We start from the raw sequence: 19,945 nt of genomic DNA on the forward strand, positions 1-19,945 counted from the left end.
TTTAGTCCACGAATGTACACTAAGCGCGATGCTGCATTCAGGTGCTGTCGATGAACTCACACTGAAATGTTCGCTACAAAAACAAACAAGCAACAAAAAAAAAAAAAAAAAAAAAAAAACTTGTCAGTGACTTCATCAGGACAAAAATAACTCGACTCGATTCCGTTTTCTTTAACACCACACATCATATTAGCTTCTTTAGTTATTTAAACTGACAGACATGTCAGATTACATGGTCTCAGAATAGTAGATTAAATTTGAAGACAAAGACTCAAAAGTGTAGCTGTCAATAGTCGTGGCATTACAGCGCGTTCAGACAGCTTAAATTAATTAGGACGCAAACGGCTACTACTTACTCTCTATGTAAACGTTTTGGAGAATAATCAGAATCACCTTAAAAAATCAAATAGTCTACTTACCCATAGTTTCATGCAACTCTTACTATCAGACATATTTATCCACATATGCACACTATATATTTCATGTCCATTTATGCTGTGCTATACTATAATGAAAATATTATATATTTACACCTGTACAGAATACTCTGACAGTTATTAATTATTATTAATGATATTATACAAATGTTAACTCACAGCTAAATGATCAGCTGTTGATTTGAAAGTGCGTTCACTGGCCTGCAGAGGGAGGCCTTAATGCAGAAAAGCTTAGTTTTTTTGTTACAGTTATCTCATTACAATCTGATTGGTCAATTAATCTGTCTGCAAAAGTAGCAGTCAACCTCTAATTATGTGTAGCCTTGTATAAGATTGCGGTTTCATTGTGATGCTCGTATTGTTTTTTTTGTTTGTTTGTCTGTTTTCTGCACGAAAATAATAGACGTTTACCTTCATGATTTAATGCTGCATCTCTATACATTTATGTGGGCAGTTTACATGAAAAAGAGTTCATGACACTGCTTAGTCACTACTATTTGTCAAACTCCAAAGGTGGATGCTTCAGGTCCCATAGTGCTTCTTGATAATCTTTAATTAGACATTGTCTGCATGGTAATTATTTTTTTCAAATCTACTTTACAGCCACATCGGTTTAAAAAAAACAATAATTCGCTGTCTAAAATCCACAGTGCCGTTTTCATCACAGTATTTAGCCATTATTCTAGTTCATTATTACACCCCAATAGACAAAAAGAGCAATGTCTAGCAGTTTCTATGAAAATTATTAAATGACTTTATTAAAAGCTTTATTAAAAGTTTCAAATTTCATTGTAGTTGACAAACATAAAACATAGCACTTGCTCAGTAGACAATACAATATCAGTCATATGCTTGAAAGGATCCTTTCAGTAGGGGGCAGCAAAGACTGGCTGTAAAAAAAAGTAACAGTCTTAAAACGTAAACAGCATGTCCGTAAATACTCTTAAGCCACAACAGATGCCAGTGGTTGCCTCATAATTACACGATTTCTGATTAATAAATACAAATGAAATATCTGTGTCCAGATATACATACAATGTCTCTTTCAGTTACACATACCTGAATAAAATACTGCATCTCTGTAGTTTCAGGGCATGTGGTTGGTCTGTTTATGATTTCTTCAAAGTTCAAAACAATCCTGTATGTTCTGTTATGAAGGACTACATTTAAATGCTGGGGTTGCACTCTGGTGTGCACACGCAAGTATCCTATGCTGTCAAGCATGTGCTGAAAGAAAAGTTATTTAAGTACAAGTCAAAATTACTCATTCTAAATGTAAATCAGATGTTGTCTCTGGAAAAAAAAAATAAAAAATCTGAATTGGACACATGGCCCACATATGGTATAAAGCCCTTGCCCAAAACAAGCCACATAAAGCACTAACATTCCCAGCGTTCCCTGCTCTGGATCTGGAAAGCATATTTGTTTCTCAAGCTTCTAGCTTTAAAGTGAAGCATTATACATTTACTACAGGTGTAGACCAGATGAGACAATTAAAAACTGAAAACAGATTCCCTCTGTGGTGCAGATCATTGTAGTCAACAAGTGGTCATATTGTACAAGACCACTCTTCAGTGTCTATGGCTTCCACATGAGCACTCAGTGAGCCAAACCACACATCTGTCCTGGACAACGTCCATGGAGGGGAGAGGCAAGGAAAAGAATTATGGATGAAAGTCAGCGTTCTTCACGCCATAGTCCCTCCATGTTTGGTAAGGTGCACTTGCAGCTTTGGCAGGCTATAATCCGTAGTGATATGCAAAAGAATCTAAAATGAAGAGGGAAAAAACAGCAGCTGAGAAATCGTTCTACCTTTAATAGACACATTTATTTGTGAATTCCTCTACATAAACAAGACCAGACAAACTGCTTTGCGTGGGACATAAAAGGAATTAAAACAATTTGTAAAAACTGGAATCAATCTAGAGCTATTCATTCAGTCCAACACACACACACACACACACACACACACACACACACACACACACACACACACAGCTTGTTATATATAATACTTAGCTAAAGTAGGAGCCTGTAAAAATGTTTATTTCTTCAAAAGGGGGTGGCTTCACTTTTGGAAAAATTCTCACATGATCATTTGAGGAACTCCAAATTTGGCACTTCCTTGTTGCCTTGAACTTCAGGTGCTGCTTCCTGTTCATGACGTAAACTGACCATCTACTTTGTGGACACTCACCTGAATGAAACTGGGCTGTGCAACACAGCCCCTCTCCCCGTGCAGTCCGGTAAATGGGTGATACACACACCCTAGCCAAAGGGGGGAGGTGTGTGAGACGTGTTGACAGAGAGTCAGGCGGCAGATAGAAGGAGGAGCGCTGGCCAGGTGTAGAGCTTTGCTGTCCCTCCCAGGTGAGCCAGTAGCCCCTCAGACCCGCCACACTACCCTTCCAGTCTACCTGCACTGAGTCACTCCCCACTGTGGTGAGCTGAAGGTCTGCCAGGGCTGGAGTCACTAGAAATGGACAAGTGGACAAGGTGTATTTCAAAAGGAAAGAAAATTGAGAAAATGCAGATTTTAAGAAAAGGCATACAAATGAGAGCAGAAACTCTCTAACAGAAATCTTAAGCAGTCTGGACTGCGCCTGTGTTTTAGCTTTACCAACAGCTCACAGCTGTCCTTGGAGTAGTCAAACCTGAATGGAACTACTACTACTCATCTGTAACTGAAGATGTGGAAAGGCTTTGTAGGATTTGGGTTACTAAGCGGTAAACAGATCCTCAATTGCAAAGATTGACTGGAATTTCATCATACAACTCACCTTCTTCAGTGCACACTTTGACAGACATTGCCCTCTTGTTTCCTGAAGTGTGCTGGGCGCTAATAGTGACCAAATAAGTAGTGTCCGGTTGGAGGTCTCTGAGCATGGTAGAGTCTTGCAACGGGCCCACCCTGACAGTGTGGGGCTTGCCCGTGGGCAGAGCAGAGTATTCAACGGAGTAACTTGTCACCAATTCTGGCTGAAGAGGACCCCAACTCACCCGAACGCTGGTTGGCCCAGACTCAGAGACTGTTACCACAGCTGGGCTCAGCACCTCTGGTGTGCGAGACAGAACACAGAGTCACTGACAATGACACATTTTCACACTTCATTTTATGAGCATCTAATTTTCCTAAAACCTACAAAACAAAGGATAGAAAAAAAAACATTCTGTCTTTTAAGACAAAAAAAAAACATTAGCTTATATTATGTGAATATTAAATATTGGCCACTTAGAGCTTCTAGAGCAAAGTGCCATATCATTAGTCCAGATGTATTCACTTTACAATGATATTCAATAGAAACTGTAAGAGAAGCATGAATGAGAAGCTGGAACACTTAACCAAACCTTGCTTTGTTTTGAAGGTGACAGAGAGACTGTTAAATGCTTGTTCATTGGTCTCTGGGATGAGTGTCGCTGTATAGGTGGTGTCAGGCTTCAGGCCTGTTAGCGTGGCAGTGCTTGAGTCTGCTGGCTGAATAATTCTTGTGTATGGGTTTCCACCATAGGTAGGACTGGTCCCATTTCCACCGCCACCTCCAACTCCTGTCACAACCTGACTGAAGCGGATCTCGTAGTGGCCCCTCAGTCCAGACAGAACGGGTCGCCACTGGAGGGTGGCAGAATTGGTAGAGACATCTCGGACATTGAGTCGCTTAGCTCGGATGATCTCTGTTGGAGACAGAGGGGACAACAGTGACGTGCCTGTGAGTCTGTCAAGATTGAAGGACAAGTTGTAATTTTACAAAGAGAAATAGAAATTATGCTATCTGAGAGAGTGATAGACAGAGAACTAAAAATGCCTCGGCGTCAGACAGCCACCCACGTAGACAGCCACACTTGGGTTTCTAAATGCATTCATAACCCTTGCGACAAGACAACTTGAAATAGCCAACCCAGGGAGGCCCTGCAACAAAATAACATATGCCACAGAGGCATCGATATCTGTGATTAGATCCTTATGCACCCAGCGACGACTGGCGCATTCCTCTTTGTTTTACACAAGCCATATTTATACCCTGCATCATGTCTTACAGCTGCAGTATATGCTGTATACATTCTGACGTGTCCCTTGTGAGTGTTAAGGCAGTTACCTAATCCAGCCAGGGGAAAGGGTAATCTCCCCAGTCTATATATAAATATATATAATTATGTATCATGCCTGGCATAGGTGGTGCAAGAGAAGTTGAATCATTAATCCATTTATAGGTCAGCCTATCTCATTACAGTGACTCTTACACATGCAAACGCGTAATGCCCTGGCTTCCTATTTATTCTCACTCTGCAGGAGCATGTGTGGAATTAGGGACAAGCACAGAGACATGTAATACATCTGTGTCTGAGTGGCAGGCTGCTAGTGTGATTGTAGCTGTTCGAATGGAGGATGTTTCTCAAATCTGCTAAACCACACAGGCAATGCTGCTACGGTTAGCGAGTAAATTCATGAGTAGCAATTAGACGTGAAGAGAATTTCTTTTTCTTTCCTTTTTTTTCCTGAGCTGAGTTCTTCACGCGTCTATCTCTGAAATTTCTGACATGTTCCAGGTTAACAGAATTCCTTCTGTGCTGCTGTAAATATTCAGGAGAGAACTTTGATTTGAAGTAGTGATCAATCCCAGAAACTTGATGCTGCCTTAAAAAATGGAGTTTGTGACATTGTGGGAAGTCGCATAGACAAAATGCCTGACGTAACGGCGGCCATAAGTCATAGATAGAGCACTGACAGGCAGTCACTGACTTTTTGCAGACACAGAGGCTAACAGTCTACATGCTAAAATATTAAAATGTCTCGTCGAGTATGGTAAGGATGGCATCAAACACACTACCATTTTTAATATGAAATTTGTATGCTACCATAAAATGCTGAATCTGTAAAATATGTGTATGACTTTTCTATCTGTGGGGGAAAACAGCAGGATTATAGGCAGTAAAACCAAAACAATGACGTGAACGGTGCTAAGTAAGAGTAACTCCTCTGCCATCATATACATTATAGTTATGTGATCTACTGATGACACAGCTTTAGCAAATGCAGCAAGTTGAAAAAGTAATCATAGAATTCAATTTCTATCAAACGTTACAACAGAAAACCATAATGAAGACAATGACACGGTGTATAGAAATCAAAGTACTTGACACACAGTTTTCATTTTAATATGATATGCAAGTTGTGTGTCTCCTAATTTTGAGAGCATTTTCAAATGTTGATTCAAAATATATTATTTGATCACTATTAATACCTGAAAAATGAAGCATTATTTTACTTACCAATTATCGCATCCCGCAGGTCCTCTGTGATTATGCTCATGTCATCAATGTCCACAAAGTACAGGTGGTTTTCCACAGGTGGGCTCACCACTTGCCTCAACACCTGATAGTTGCTGTGCCCGGTGGACACTACCAACACAGCTACACCCTCTTCCTTCAATTTAGTCATTGGTCCAATCACATCGCCAGGTTTCACCCCATCAGTCAACCACACCAGCACTCTGGGAAGCCCTCCCCGGGCCCCACCCGTCGTTCCGGGTTGCAGCACCCACTCCTTTGCAATTTTCAGCGCCTCTACCGTGTTGGTGTCTCCCCTGAGAGGTCTGATGCTGCTCAAAGCCCCCTGGAGGCCACTTTGGGTGGTATATTTGTCAAAGCCAAATTCGAGGCGTGGTTTGGTGCCAACCTGCAGAAGTCCCACCCTCACCTGATCCTCTCCCAGTGAGAAAGGGAGGAGTAGCTCAGACAGGAACGTAAGCATGCGGGAATGCTCATAAGACGACACACTCCCTGAGGAATCCACCAAGAAGAGGACGTCACCCTCGCAGCAGTTCAGCACTGTGGAGAAAACGTAAAGAGTTATACAGTCATTAATAAGGAACTCATCCTTGGAAATCGGTGTTGCATTTTGATGCTGACATAGGAACTGTATATAACTCCCTTATGATTCTCTTTTCATGCTTTCTTAACCCTCCCTTTCCCCATACAGTCTCAGTGATTAACATCCAACTTGATGGAAAGAGGCAGATACTAAAACAGGGATCAAACAGGCCATTACTGTGTAGATAAGGACAAATCAAAACAGAAGAACTATGCAAAGATGCAAACATTATGCTTCAGATGTGGATGATGGATAAAAGGCATTCAGAGTCAAAGGGAGAGTTTTTTCCCTCCCAATTTTCCATATTTCGTAACAAGTTCACAAGTGTGTGTGTGTGTGTGTGTGTGGGGGGGGGGGGGGGGGTGGTGGGGGGGGTTCCTTCCATCTCCCAGTTCTGCTGCTGGGTATTAGGGAGCGGAGAAAGGAGGTGGGACACGGGTAAATAAAAGGCATTAAAAGAAAAGGAGGAGGAGGGGCAATGGCAGTTCCATGTGAGAAACGAAGAGGAATGTCGGATGGCCATTTACAGAGCTGAGCGAGTACTAAAGCAGCAGCAGCAACAAGGACAGAATGAGAGCAGAACTTTCTTGCATATCTTCAGATTGTGAACTCTGAACTAGGACAATCACAGTTACAATGGTGGACTATAAAAGAGAAAACAATAACTTTTATGGTGAGAGATAAAGATTTAAAGGATTGCCACCAGACACTTCACCACTCTGACTTAATAATAATAATTACAGGCACAGACTGAGACACCTTTGGAAACCCTGATTTACCTTGGAGGTGTCTTTTTTTCAAATGTGAGATGGGCTGTTGATATCAGTTATGACTGGAGTGTATACAGTATATAGACACAAATCAAGAATGCGCACACATACACTTTTTCTCTCCATCAGCCTGAAGAATTCCTTCCATCTCTCTAGTCTTGTGGACTTTGGAGCGAGGAGTCTACTCTGTATCGCAGCCCTTTTGCCTCTACCTATGTGTCGGTATTTCTTTATCTACAAACCACAGGTTGATGTCTGGAGGTAGCCACTTCACCCTTCATCTAAAGGATAGATGTTTTCCAATGCCGCCTGTCATTGCATGCTTGGTAAATGGTATTTTTTGGCGGACTACAAGCACTTCAGTGATGCGATGGTGGAAAAATGAAGCGTGAAACTTCTTCTGGAGCAAAGCAGGTCCCACGACTTGCTTGACAATGGCAATAAATCCTTGGCAGGATAGGTTTGGTGGACTGGATGTGTTGTAAAGTAACATGCTTTGTAGACCTCATTCGCTGCAGAAGATCAAAAATAATTTGCATTTTAATTGAATAAGAAAATATCAAACTAGCAAACAAACACAATTAGTTTTTAATCCTTAATTATATCTGAATTCATTATAAGTGCTCATAAATGATTCAGACTGTATCTTATTTTTCTGTGGATGAAAGCTGAATCTTGATTTAATAGCAAGTGAACTTATAAAAAGCCCACTTACTGTAAGCTAAGTTGTCTGCACAAGGTCCTATTAATGGAAGCAGCAAAGTGACAGCGTCTCACTATTATGTTAAGACAGTCATTAAGACACACTCCCGGAAACCCATCAGTGTCACCACCACCAAGTATAGCCTGTCAGTCACTTCATGGTCATGAGTTTTACCACAATATCACCTGATGGATTCTGTTGCATTTTGCTTGTGGCAGAATTCTGCCAATTTGTAGTCACACATGACACAACTCGGTGGCAATAATAACAGAAAAGTCTGTAAAGTCAATTCTTCACATGAGCGCTGTGGACTCAGGCTAGCGGACTGTAGAGTCATGTTGAGGTCCATTCTACATCCATGGATGAAGACAAGGCTCAACTTAACCCCCCACACCGCTCCCTGGGTTCCTTGCTCCAAATATGCCTAATCTCCAGTGTACAAATGGATGGATTTAATGCAAAGAGCATATTCCTTGTATGTGTATACAGCACATGGCTAATGAGGCTGATTGAGACTGCTATTACAAGATTAAGAATTTTTAATATTTATCCATATTCTTTACACATTGGATCAGTAGATTAGAATTCAAATCACAATCTCTCTCTTTTTCCCTTTCTTTCTTTTTTTTGTTAAATTGATCTGGGGACTGTTGCATCCTTCCCTTAAACATGAGATTTCATCAGTTTACAATATTATTGTAATATTTTTGTAGTGATATGAGGAGAGCCAGAGGCCTTGCCATAATATCTCTGTGTCGTCCCTGAATGCACCCCTTGTTTTAGGAACCACTGCTCTAGGTCGCGGGATTTCATCAACTCACAATTCAACTCCTGAAGCCATGCCATTTCAACGACAACAGTAGTGTCTTAATCAACCCCACCCTGATCCATGCTGAGCGCAGACAGCCCATCCACTTTTGCAGCTGTATTAGTTCGTTACATCAAAGTTATTAAGTTCCGCATTAATAGCTTTATGTGAATAAAAGTGTAATTGCTCATCAAAGCGGATATGTATCTATTCCCACTGACTAATTATATGGTATGTTTCATCATTATATTATTAATAACAATAAACGTAAGTATCCCCGGATCAGTGGTGCTTACCTCCTTGTGATAGGGAATCCTGTGACGCCAAAGGACGCAAAGAAATGCATAACAGCATCCATGTCAACAAGATACGGTGCTCCATCTCAATGGTTACGAATTAATTCCGCAGAGGCAAAATATATTAGAAACGTCGCGGCTTCCTGAGTCCACCATATATCCACCACTGGCCGGAGGAGCGCACTCCCAGTCAGATAAACATAATTCATATGAGTCACATCTAGTCCGGCTTTTTAATTATCGTCTTATCTTTCTTCTCCAATGAGCATGATCAATCAGTCGGGGAGCTGGAAACTCCCAGGGTTAATGTTATACTGACGTTAAAACTTCACAGACAGTGTGCGCAAAGTTTGGACGCACCTCCTCAACTCAAGCGCTCAAGACACGAATATGGAGCACAAGCGAGCTTAAGTAAACACAACATTTCCGGGAAGCATTTCAAAGCAAGACAAACTGTTGTTAAGCTTTATTTGGGCTTCATTCTCCGGTTAAACAGGTAGAACAATTAGTGTAACATAGCAGGCTAATACTTAACAAAGTACGTATAAACAAAGTTAGAAAATTACTTACAAAAACTTTAAAAGAGCATTTTTAACTTAGAGTATCAGACATGTTTAAATGGTGCAATATTTACAATGCAATGAAGTATAAGGAAAGTAAATGGGATATTTTCAAGTTTATGTTTTGAGCGTCGAAAACGACAGGCATGTAAGAACCTTCAAGCTTCTGGGAATTATCTTTGTACAATTTTGGGTACTGCTTTTAATCACCCCGAAAAACTATTGTTCAACTCAGATCATGATGAGAGACCTGACAGTAAGACTGCTAAATCCTACAATACAACTGTTTATTACTTTTAGCTAAAATGTTGGAGTCTTAATCTGAACATAGATTTGAATGATGGTGGCTAATAGCACCTCCAAAGACTGAAATGTTTTTAAATCCGTGTACACGACTGAAATAGGATAAACACCATGTCACTTTATTATGGAGGTAGCGTTGCTTTAACTTCCTTTTGGTAACATCCGCTTGACACAACTCCTTGTCTTGTAGAGTTTCTCGTTTCTTCTTTCTCTCTCCTGTCTCCTCAGCAACTCAGAATAGCAAATAGGTCCACCATGCAGGCGTCAACCCTAAATCTGAACCAGCGTTAGATTTAAGTGTTCAAGTTTCCATATTAACATGGAGTAAAATGGGGAGACAGTCAAACGCTCAACTAACACTTTATTATTGGTGAATTAATCACATATGCAGTATGTAAGGAGGAATCAGCTGATGGGGGATCCACAGCACTGGGAAAATACAGAGAATTAAGAGCATGAATTAACTAATTTGTGTAGTTGGTTTACACTACGGTAGAGAGTTCCAGTGATATTATTACTTAAGAACTAATTTTAAATATCAGACAACCAAGAACTGTAGCTGACCAGGGGATTAAGGAAACCTCTGGTTCAAAAGGAGAGACCACAGATACGTTCAGTATTTAAACCACTGGGAGGCAATCTCTGAAATTACACAGCACATAGTTTGGAGGAGAAAAACGGTAAACAGCTCTGCATGAAAGCTATTGTCCGAGGTCAACCACCCAGCCATTTAAAATAAAGCAACATTTATACACATAACAAGGGGAGAATCCAGCATGATTCATCTGTGCGTGTGTGTGTGTGATACAAACAAAGACAAAGCAGGATTGTAAGAGGGGAAGAATTGATGGGAGAGGATGTAAGAATTCAAGTGGGACCAAACAAAGGTCTGGATTCCTTTGTGATACACTGTGTCCAAATAACTGGAGTGAAACATGGAAAATCAACACACCCTTCCCAATACACACACCTAGTAACTAAACACTACAAGTAAAGTGCAGTCAAGGGATTGGGAAGTATTGTGACCACTCTATCTGACCTACAATGTATTTCATTTTAGTCACCTGTGTTGAAAACTAAATGAGCTTGTGATAAGAGGCAAGTGTAAATACTTAGAGTAATTATGCACGTGGCTGGTGTTCATGTTTAACACAATTACATACAGTCAATATGCCCCAGTTAAAGCAGGTTTTTGTGATGTCAAAAGTGTTGTTTCTTTATTTAAAAAATACAACATATACAAAACCACTAAAAACTACAACTGTCTCATGTGAAATAGTGCACGTCTTTCTGTTAAGTGACTGTAATTATCTCCAAATAAACCCAAGCTGTTCTTATTGTTTTTTTTCTGACATCTCCTTGATTGCACAAGCTCTGTGTGCCCATGGACTATATCTCATTATTAAAAATAATTGCTCAGGTGAGGGCTACACAAACATTCCAAGGCATTTGATACACTGATCAGACATAACATAAACACCATTTGCCTAATATATTGTAGGTCACAGAATGGCCCTATGGGTTGAGGAGAGGGTCCTCTGTGGATCATCCCACAGACACTCGATCAGTTTGGGATCTAGTGAATTTGGAGGCCAGGTCAACATTTTGTGTTGTTCTTCATCTTTTTTGAGTTGTTCCTAAACCATTTTTTTTGTGTATGCCTGTGTCCGGCTGCATCCTGCTGGTGATGGCTGCTGCCATCAAGGAGTGTCATGCTATGGGGTGGGGGTGCCTGGTGTGGTCTAGATGGGTGCTACATGTAAGTCTAAGTAACATCAACATGAAACAGGTCCTAAGGTTTCCCACAAGATGGTCAATGTTATTTACTGTCTGTGGTTTTAAAGTTACAGCTGATCGGTGTCTATTGGAAACAATAAAGACAATCATCAACAAGTGAAGAAAATATTGTGTAGCTGTGACATAATCATGAACAGAACATCCCCACAAAATTGATCAAGTTCGTTATACAGGGATCCCCCAAAACCATGGGGTGAAATGTGTTGATCCCATGGTTTGGTGCAATGACAAATTATTACATCAGAAAAGGAACACCATACCCATGATGAAGCATCATGTTTTAGGGCTGCTTCTGTGTGTGTGTATGTGTTTTTATATCTACTGTAATTGAATGGCCCTGGCTGCAATAATTTATATGAATAAAAGTTATGTAATAATTATTTCTGGTTTTGACCAGTTACAAGCATGTGTGTTGATGCAATTGAGCTAAAACTGAACTCTGAGTTCCCTGTTCCCTGAATCTGTTTATTCTCTGCTGCTACTGCACAACAGACATGCAGCATTAATTTGTCTGTGGTTTTTGTGTCCCTCCCCTCCAGGGCTAAACTAGTTCTCTCCTGCACATTTTCTGAAGCGGACTGTGAGCTGGTGATTACTACAGATGAGGGTGTGTGTGTGTTTTTCTGCCTTTTTTTTCCAGTTTCCAAACTGTAAATCAGTTAGATACACAAACTACAGCATTGCATCCCCTCCTGAACCAACTAGGCACTGGTGTCTGTGTGAGAGGGAAAGTAGTAAGTGAGCTGAACATGCAAGTGCACGGAGCATGTCTGTGTATCGTTTGAATGAGTATGTGACACTCTACATATTTCATCTTGTCAAGCATTCAAGCATTACATTTCTTGTGCAAGGACTGACTGAGCTGTGTGTCAAGCACATGAACCCCAGATCATGTCACTATTAGACACAGCGTTGAAATCCACAGAGGCTGCCAGCTGTTTCCACCCAGCTCAGCTCCATGTCAGATCGCTGTCTCCACTGTCACAATCACCCCGTCAGATTATGCAACCTGTACGGTGACCTGTTTTTGCTCATTTTACATACCGTCATACTCCCGTAGGAGTCAGTCTTTCAAGAGGAAATGGAACAGTAAATGTGCCCTTTTAGCATTGCCAAGGCAGCTGCTCAGGGAACTGGCAGGAATGGAAGGAGGGGCGAAAAACAGTAAGATGTCATCAAGGCTAGTGGAAGAGTTTACCACATTTAGCTCATCATTCAGCTTGTGATAAAAACACATCCTTTGGGAAGGTGCTAAAGCCTGAAGCTGTTTCTAAGCAGTATGAGTTCCTTCCTCTTATATGGGCTCTTGTAGCTTTGGTTCATAATAGCAGCCTTGTTGTAATTACCCATTACAGTTTTGGCTGCAGAGGATTTGGCTACATATCGGAATGCCACTGCTACTGGTTAAGTGAATTCCACAGATCTATATTGGACAACGTTTTCGTCTTTTCTGCCATCCTATGGCATTTGAGGTTTGGTTTGGAGCAATTTTTGAGAAGATTTGAGGAAGAAAAGCTGAAACGCTGCCTTCTCCTTCCTGAAAGAAACTGCTTCTCATAAAACGTGGATGAGAGGCTAAATGAAACACTAAAGGATTAAATTAAGGAGAAAAGAAGGAGGAGGATGCTGGTAGTAGTGTGATGGATATGTGAGGCAGAGATTTGAATCAGATCTGAAAGCATATAATATACATTTGAGTTTTTAGATACACAGTAGATTGAATGGACTGAAGAACTGAGAATGCTTTTAGCCTCTTTTGTAGAAGATTTTGACATGACACATAAATTACAGCCTCTAAACTAAAAATACAGACAGGGAAGTCCGAGGGACTTCCCATCAATGCGGTGTGCAGAAGACCAGAAGTGAGCCAAGTACCGACCACCTTCCTAAACAACACAGACCCCTCCGGCCCCGTGTCTGTGGTGCCTTCCTGCCTCCACTGATCAGCATCCTGTATGTGTCCATGGTGAGTCTAGTCTTTCAAGCTGTGTCAAGGCATTTCCTAAACTTTTATCTTTTTTTTTTTTTTTTTTTTTACCTCTAACCTGAGACACGAAAGCAATATGAGGATACTCTTCTACATAGAACTCTTGACTATGAGTTCCAAGAATTTAGGACATGACTACAGCCAAGAAAATCCTTAATCTAACTATCTTCTAAACACATATGACAAGTTACATTAAACATGCACAACCATTCAAGTCAAGACATGACCATGTTTTCAATAAATCAGAGTGTATATTTAAGTTTGGATAGGGGCACTCGTGTCTGCTTGCTATCTCTGAGTTGAACTAGGCACACTTAGAGCCATCTCACTACTTAGAACATCTGTTTTGCAATAATCAACAGCCTGTGAGTCTCCACACTGGTGAGGCCAACACCCACTGCAAGTTTCCACAGTAAAATGTCACAGGCTGCCTCCGGTTCTGCCAAGCCAGGGCTGATGGAGGTTCACTCTGGAGCTGGCTTCTCTTGAGAGGTCTGCTGCTCATACAATGGTCTCATTGTGATGAGGATTGGCACGGGTATTTTATTTATAGACAAAGAATAAATGTACTCATCTTTTTGGCAGTGTTAACATTTGCAGATAGGCAAATTAGTTGGGCAAATCTAGCCCCTGTAGTAAAAAGCCTCACGATTTATGAAGAAGTTAACTGAACAAACATTTCATGGGTTATTTTAACAACACAGTAGGGTCTGGCAGCAAGTGAGAAATTTTACCCTTAATGAGGCTGAAGTCTTCTGGAAGGGCTCTACTGGTGCTCCCAAAAAGTCTAAATGGAGGAAATGAAAACTTAGAATTCTGCTTTTGTTGACTATAGGTCAGCTACACACAAAGGAAATTCCACCCACAGCCTTAGTGAGCCCCAAGTGCCCTTTTGTACTGTATGAATTGAAGGCCTTCCATGCAGTGGCACAAACTGTTCAATGAACCTTTAATGCTGGCTATAAACCGAGAAATGCTAAATTCCCACTTATTCAGAAACCACATGAGAAAGGTCAGTGACAGTGATGGTGACTCACTGTTGTCAGAATTCTCCAAGTGCTGTGGCTGCATGCAGGCCGTGGGAAGGAGGGTGGTAGTTGGATATAACGAGAGTTTCTCACTCACATAAACACAGCCCAGTACTGTACTAAAGTCTGTTTGAACCTGTATTCACATTACTTAAATTAAACAAATAAAACCTCTTATCTTGTATTTCCTCTCTTGTTTTCTCAGTCTGATCATTTTTTATTTTCATTTCATTATTGCTCTAACCCCACAATTCACTGACTGTTTTTTTTCAATATTCCAGGCCTGACAATGTACTTTCTCTTTTACACCATCACCCTTTCAGCTTTTGGCCACTACAGGCAGCAGCTGGATTCTCCATTCTCTCCTCCCTTTGTGATTCCTCGCCCTTTTATTTTGCAACTCAACCCGCACACTTTCTCGTCAGCAGTCCCAGCTGCTTTCCACCCTTAGCAACACTCCTGTATACTGTACAAACATGCGGGCACTAGAGCTCACACATGCCCTCACATGTACACCGACAGAGCTGTGAATGGATATACGGTATAAATGCAAGAACGGGTCGATACGTATATGCACAAAAGGGAGCTGAGCTCACTTTTGTGGTATGTCTCAGGGTAAAGGAAAGAAGCTCTGATGTGTTGTGATTACAAGTGCATCCACAATGGAATCTGTCAGGGCAGGTTGAGTTGGGGGAGGACTTCTGAAAGCTGTAAGGGGGTAACTCACCCCTTCTTCCTCTCTAGGATCTGCTTTCTCTTAAGGAGTAGAAATAAACCAGAAGAGGCACAGAAAGTCTTATCTATTTTGCTCCAAAGCTTGTAATATTTTCTTCTGCAGATATATATGGTTAGGAACAACAGAGAATGAGACTTTGCATACAGACTTTTACTCAAACTCCTCACCAGGTGTGGAGAACGGCCATAGTTCTTTAATGACAGAGGGATGTCAACCCTTCAGTCCGGCCCATCCTACCTGTTAACACAATTACCTGTCATCCACATCCGCTGCCTGCCCACTTAAGTCTGTGCCTTTCACTTAAAGGCACATTCTGCACATGCTCAATAGTTTCAACCCTTTTCCATTCACTATTTCCTCCTTTGACACAATAAATACACACCCTCCAACGTGCCCTACAGGTCATTCAGTCCTCTCTGTCTTGGTTTCGATCAGCTTCCCTCCTGCCAAGTGTCAAGGTGACTGAACGGAGTCGAAGCCTGACACATTGTCTGTTAGTGATACAGGGGGAGACGAGAGGGGTGCTATGTTTGAACTTGTCTGACTTGAGCTCAGCCTGTCTGCCCGTCTGCTTTTCAATGAGTAATCCATTGTAAGACTGAACACACACAAGCACACACAGCTCAAGTACAAGAGGGAAGAGTCGTTTTAGCCCAGGGCTGATCGATGGATGAAGGCTGAGAAGTGAAGGCAGCATTTTAGGTTGGAGAGTTTGTCTTCTCCCTTTTCAACAATGACAGAGTGTTCTAGGTCAGAAAATGTCAATATTTGCTGTGGAGCATTAATGTAAACCGAAAATGGCCCCACATCCCACATGAATTGCTTGACAATCTCCTACCCCAGTTTCCTTTATTAGCCTCACTAGTGAATTTGCTCTAAAGTCAATCTCTGGGTTTGTCCCCCTCTCTAGTCCAGACAGCAACGTGACTACTGTTCATCCTCATTCATCCCCCCCAAAGGGTGATCCTCTGGCTTTTATAGTGCCAACATTAAGTGCTCCATTTGTGGTTTTGAGTGAAAAGTTGGATGGACAGTGCTGACAACCATAACTTTTCATTTAGTGTCATGAGCAGATCATATTTATAATTTCCAATTTAAATGTTGAAGAGTTGTTTTCTCATGAATTTGAATTGAATATTCCATTGAATATACAACGATCAAAATCTGTCCTAAGGTTGATAGGTCAGGTGCTCTAGGGGCAACGTGGAGTATTTTTTGATGCAATGCAGGGCCTTCATTGGTTTATGGGAGTTCATGGATCTCATTGCAAAATATGCCAAAAGGTAACCATCCCAGGGTCCCTCTTTCTTACGTTCGGTTTACCTAACCTGCTGGTGCACCCCTGTAGATCAGTGCTTGTCATTTAAAGAGTACACTGCCTCAGCTGCAGCGTCACAGGCAAGAACACTTCAGGATTTCAAGTGTTCAATTTTGGACCTTGCCCTCAGTCGTGACGGTGGTCTTGAAGGCTGAAATCAGGTGTGATGATATAAAGAACACACTCTGTTAAAACATACAAACATTTTGCAATTAATTTTATACCATACATTACCTCAAAAACTTTGATCTTTTGTTTCCATGACATAATGAGATAATAACCCTGTGATATGAAGTTACAACATTTAAAAAAAAATGCCACTGTGAGGTTTACTCAAGTGGAGGTTAGCATCGCACTCAAAGCACCTCAGTCTCAGTCTCAGCAGAACCTTAATTTTAACCACCTGAAGCTTAAAATCTCACGGTGGATTGATAAAGCATTTCTTAGTGATCATTTGGAAGATGCGGGCTCATTAGTTGACACTAAAACTGTGCACTTTGTAGTGAGAATAAATGCAAAATTTGTAAAAATAAAAAAGAAAAGCCCATCCACCCACCCAGTTATACACATACAGACATAAGGCTAAAAGCATTCTCAGTTCTTCAGTCCATTTAATCTACTGCGTATTAAAAAACTCGAATGTATATTATACAACTCAGTCATGCATACTCACAGGCACATGCGTACACAGCACACACGCACCTATATACACAATATAAGTTGGCAGGCCACTGAGGCTTGAGGCAAGGAACTATGCATAGGATTGTGAAAATATTCCATCCCTTTTGTTAGATGATAAAAAGTTGTGAAATATCTGGAAAGAAAGGTGCACTAGATGATTTTTTTGAACAGATGAGTAGAGCCATTGTGAGTAGAAGCTATTTGAGATTAGACAAGCCTTTGTGTATTTTTGTTGAAAAATCTCAGCAATCTTTATTTATTTCCCCTGGATGACATCAAATGCATTTTTTTTTCAAACATGTTGATAGCATAGCACATGCCTTGAACACCACAAGCACAAGCTTTGTTAGAAGAATTCATTTGACATGTTAAGCCCACACATTTTCAATTACTGAAATTTCACCAGACCAACAAAAACCAAAATCCATTGCATTAGTAATAGGAGAAATGTGAGCATTATTTTACAGGTATGTTGAGCACAGGTGTGTATACAGCCAGAATTTTATGCATGGCGCAGCATCAGCTATTCACCTCTTATTATCTTTTCTATTTCTGCTTTTCAACACTCAAGGTTTTCGAAAGCAGACCCTGGGCTTTTATTTTTTCCCGATTACATGTTGAGGCAAGCTGAAAAAGGTCAAGTCTGTAAAAGGAGAACTCACAAGCAGTCCTATTCAGCAATTCTTCTCTCGCACGGTTTCTCTAATCTGTATATCACCAGAGGTTCATTATGTCCTTGCTGTGTTTGATACATTAATTGTCATTTATACAGTGCAAGGAAAAGGTTACAAATAAAAAGAAAAGATTGTATCATTCCTGATGAAGCTGTGGTTTTATATATAGACTTGCTTATGATACACAAGAGACTCTTCATTGGTAGTATAAACAGGATGCCTTTTGGAGACAGACACATACAGCTCACGTAGGTTCGGAGATTCTTCTGTGACAAGGCCGGGAAATTATTTTGACAAAGTGCCCACACTGTACTAACTGTTCCTCCACACGAAGAGCTGGTGGAAGTTGAATCAACCCTTGCACACTTTTCCTGCGTTTGACCTGATCCCCTGCTATTTCACAGAAGTCAAACTGGAAAACATGATAGGGGTGTGGGGGAGCTGGCAAGGACATACATTTGAGCTGATGAAACAAATGGGAAGGGATTGGGAGTGGATCAGCTGCACAAAGCCCAAAGAAAAAATATCCAAGAGAATCTCAGTGTGTATCTTTGCATATCTTTAGCCCAATAGCATAAAACAGCATAATAGTAATTTTTTGACTGACGTTACGACGTTATGACATTATAATGTTACATTATCAATAAAATGTGCTTGCTAAAAATTGTGTGCTTTCTTGTTCAGACATGACTTGGGCTATTATGTTATTAGGCTAATGATACAGAAAAACTGCCTCCAGCTGAGTTGGCTGGTGGTTGATTTCACAAACACACACTACACGCATTGGTGAACATCCAGGGAAGACATAGTGGACTCTCATAAGTACGTGGGTGTTCACTTGAACACAAACCTTCACTGGTCTTTGTTCCTTCAGAGTGCAGGAATGGACCTTTTATGACAAAAAAGGTCTGAACAGACTGGTGAACGAGGCCAGCTCAGTTCTAAGCTGTCCTCCTGAGCCTGGGGAGGTGATAGGTGATCAGAGGATGATAAAAAAGCTTTCATCTATGATGGGAAACCTGTCCCACCCACTTTATCACGCTATAACTGCACTGCACTGCACACGTGTTTAAGAGTGCTACATCCAAAATGTTATCATAATATATGAGTTTAAATTATGCAATCAGTAAGAATGGCTGAACTGTCAATAAATAAAACTGAATAAAATACTGGCATTACAACAGATACTTCTGGGCTTTATAATGATATTTTACTATATTTATACTGTAACACACAACACTTAATACAGCACACTACATACAGTACACTACACCGTTATATAGTTACTGTAATATCAAGTACATTGATAATTTATGTGTCTTGTCTTTTTTCTCTCGTGTGACCAACACTTCTCACTTTCACTTTCCATTTATTGAAGACAAACCAATAAATAACGTTCATCACTGTTGATTTTAAAGCCACATCTGGCGAATTAATTGCTCTCATGATGGCTTTGAGGACTACACGAATAAATGGAGTATGTAGCGAGAAAATAAATGTTACACTAACACCTACTGGTCATGTCTGTATAACGCTGGTTTAGTTTTTACCCCTCCTCTTCGTGTGAAGCAATGATGCAAAGTTGCTAAAAGTACCGGGTGTTTGCTTTGAGTCAGGCACCGGTGATACCTAATTGCTCCTTCCTGCCCTAAACATGTGTAATTACCAGCTGTTTCTCCAACACTTTATTTCACATGACAGGTCTGTGGTGAACAAACCTCTGATCAGTCCCGAGCGGTACGTGGAAGTTACGTCACACAAAAAAATAATACTAACTGATGCCTTCGTGAAGATCGTAAATAATGGTTTACAGAGTTACAACTACGGATAAGTCCCCGAAGAGGAAAAAAAAATTAAAAAAATGCATTTTAGTAGTTCTAGAACTATGAGGGATGTATGTAGGGTTTTCTTAGACAGATAATCAAAGGCGTTTTTATCTCCTTTTCATGTGATAAAGGCCTCGGAATGTAGAAATGAA

The 19,945-nt window shown here is 40.7% G+C and overlaps 1 protein-coding gene across 1 annotated transcript; it reads right to left on the minus strand.

Moving 5' to 3' along the window:
* Window positions 1-1,187: 1,187 nt before the first annotated feature.
* vwa1 (von Willebrand factor A domain containing 1) lies at window positions 1,188-9,257 on the minus strand. The gene is made up of 6 exons (XM_047609418.1): window positions 8,884-9,257; window positions 5,706-6,263; window positions 3,786-4,109; window positions 3,218-3,493; window positions 2,635-2,910; window positions 1,188-2,205 (listed from the first exon to the last, which is right to left on the minus strand). Exons 1-6 carry the CDS (start codon window positions 8,966-8,968, stop codon window positions 2,177-2,179), a joined length of 1,548 nt encoding a protein of 515 aa, XP_047465374.1. The 5' UTR covers window positions 8,969-9,257; the 3' UTR covers window positions 1,188-2,176.
* Window positions 9,258-19,945: the final 10,688 nt, after the last annotated feature.

This window comes from Mugil cephalus, chromosome 1 (genome assembly GCF_022458985.1).
Source record: "Mugil cephalus isolate CIBA_MC_2020 chromosome 1, CIBA_Mcephalus_1.1, whole genome shotgun sequence".
Classification (NCBI taxonomy): Eukaryota; Metazoa; Chordata; class Actinopteri; order Mugiliformes; family Mugilidae; genus Mugil; species Mugil cephalus.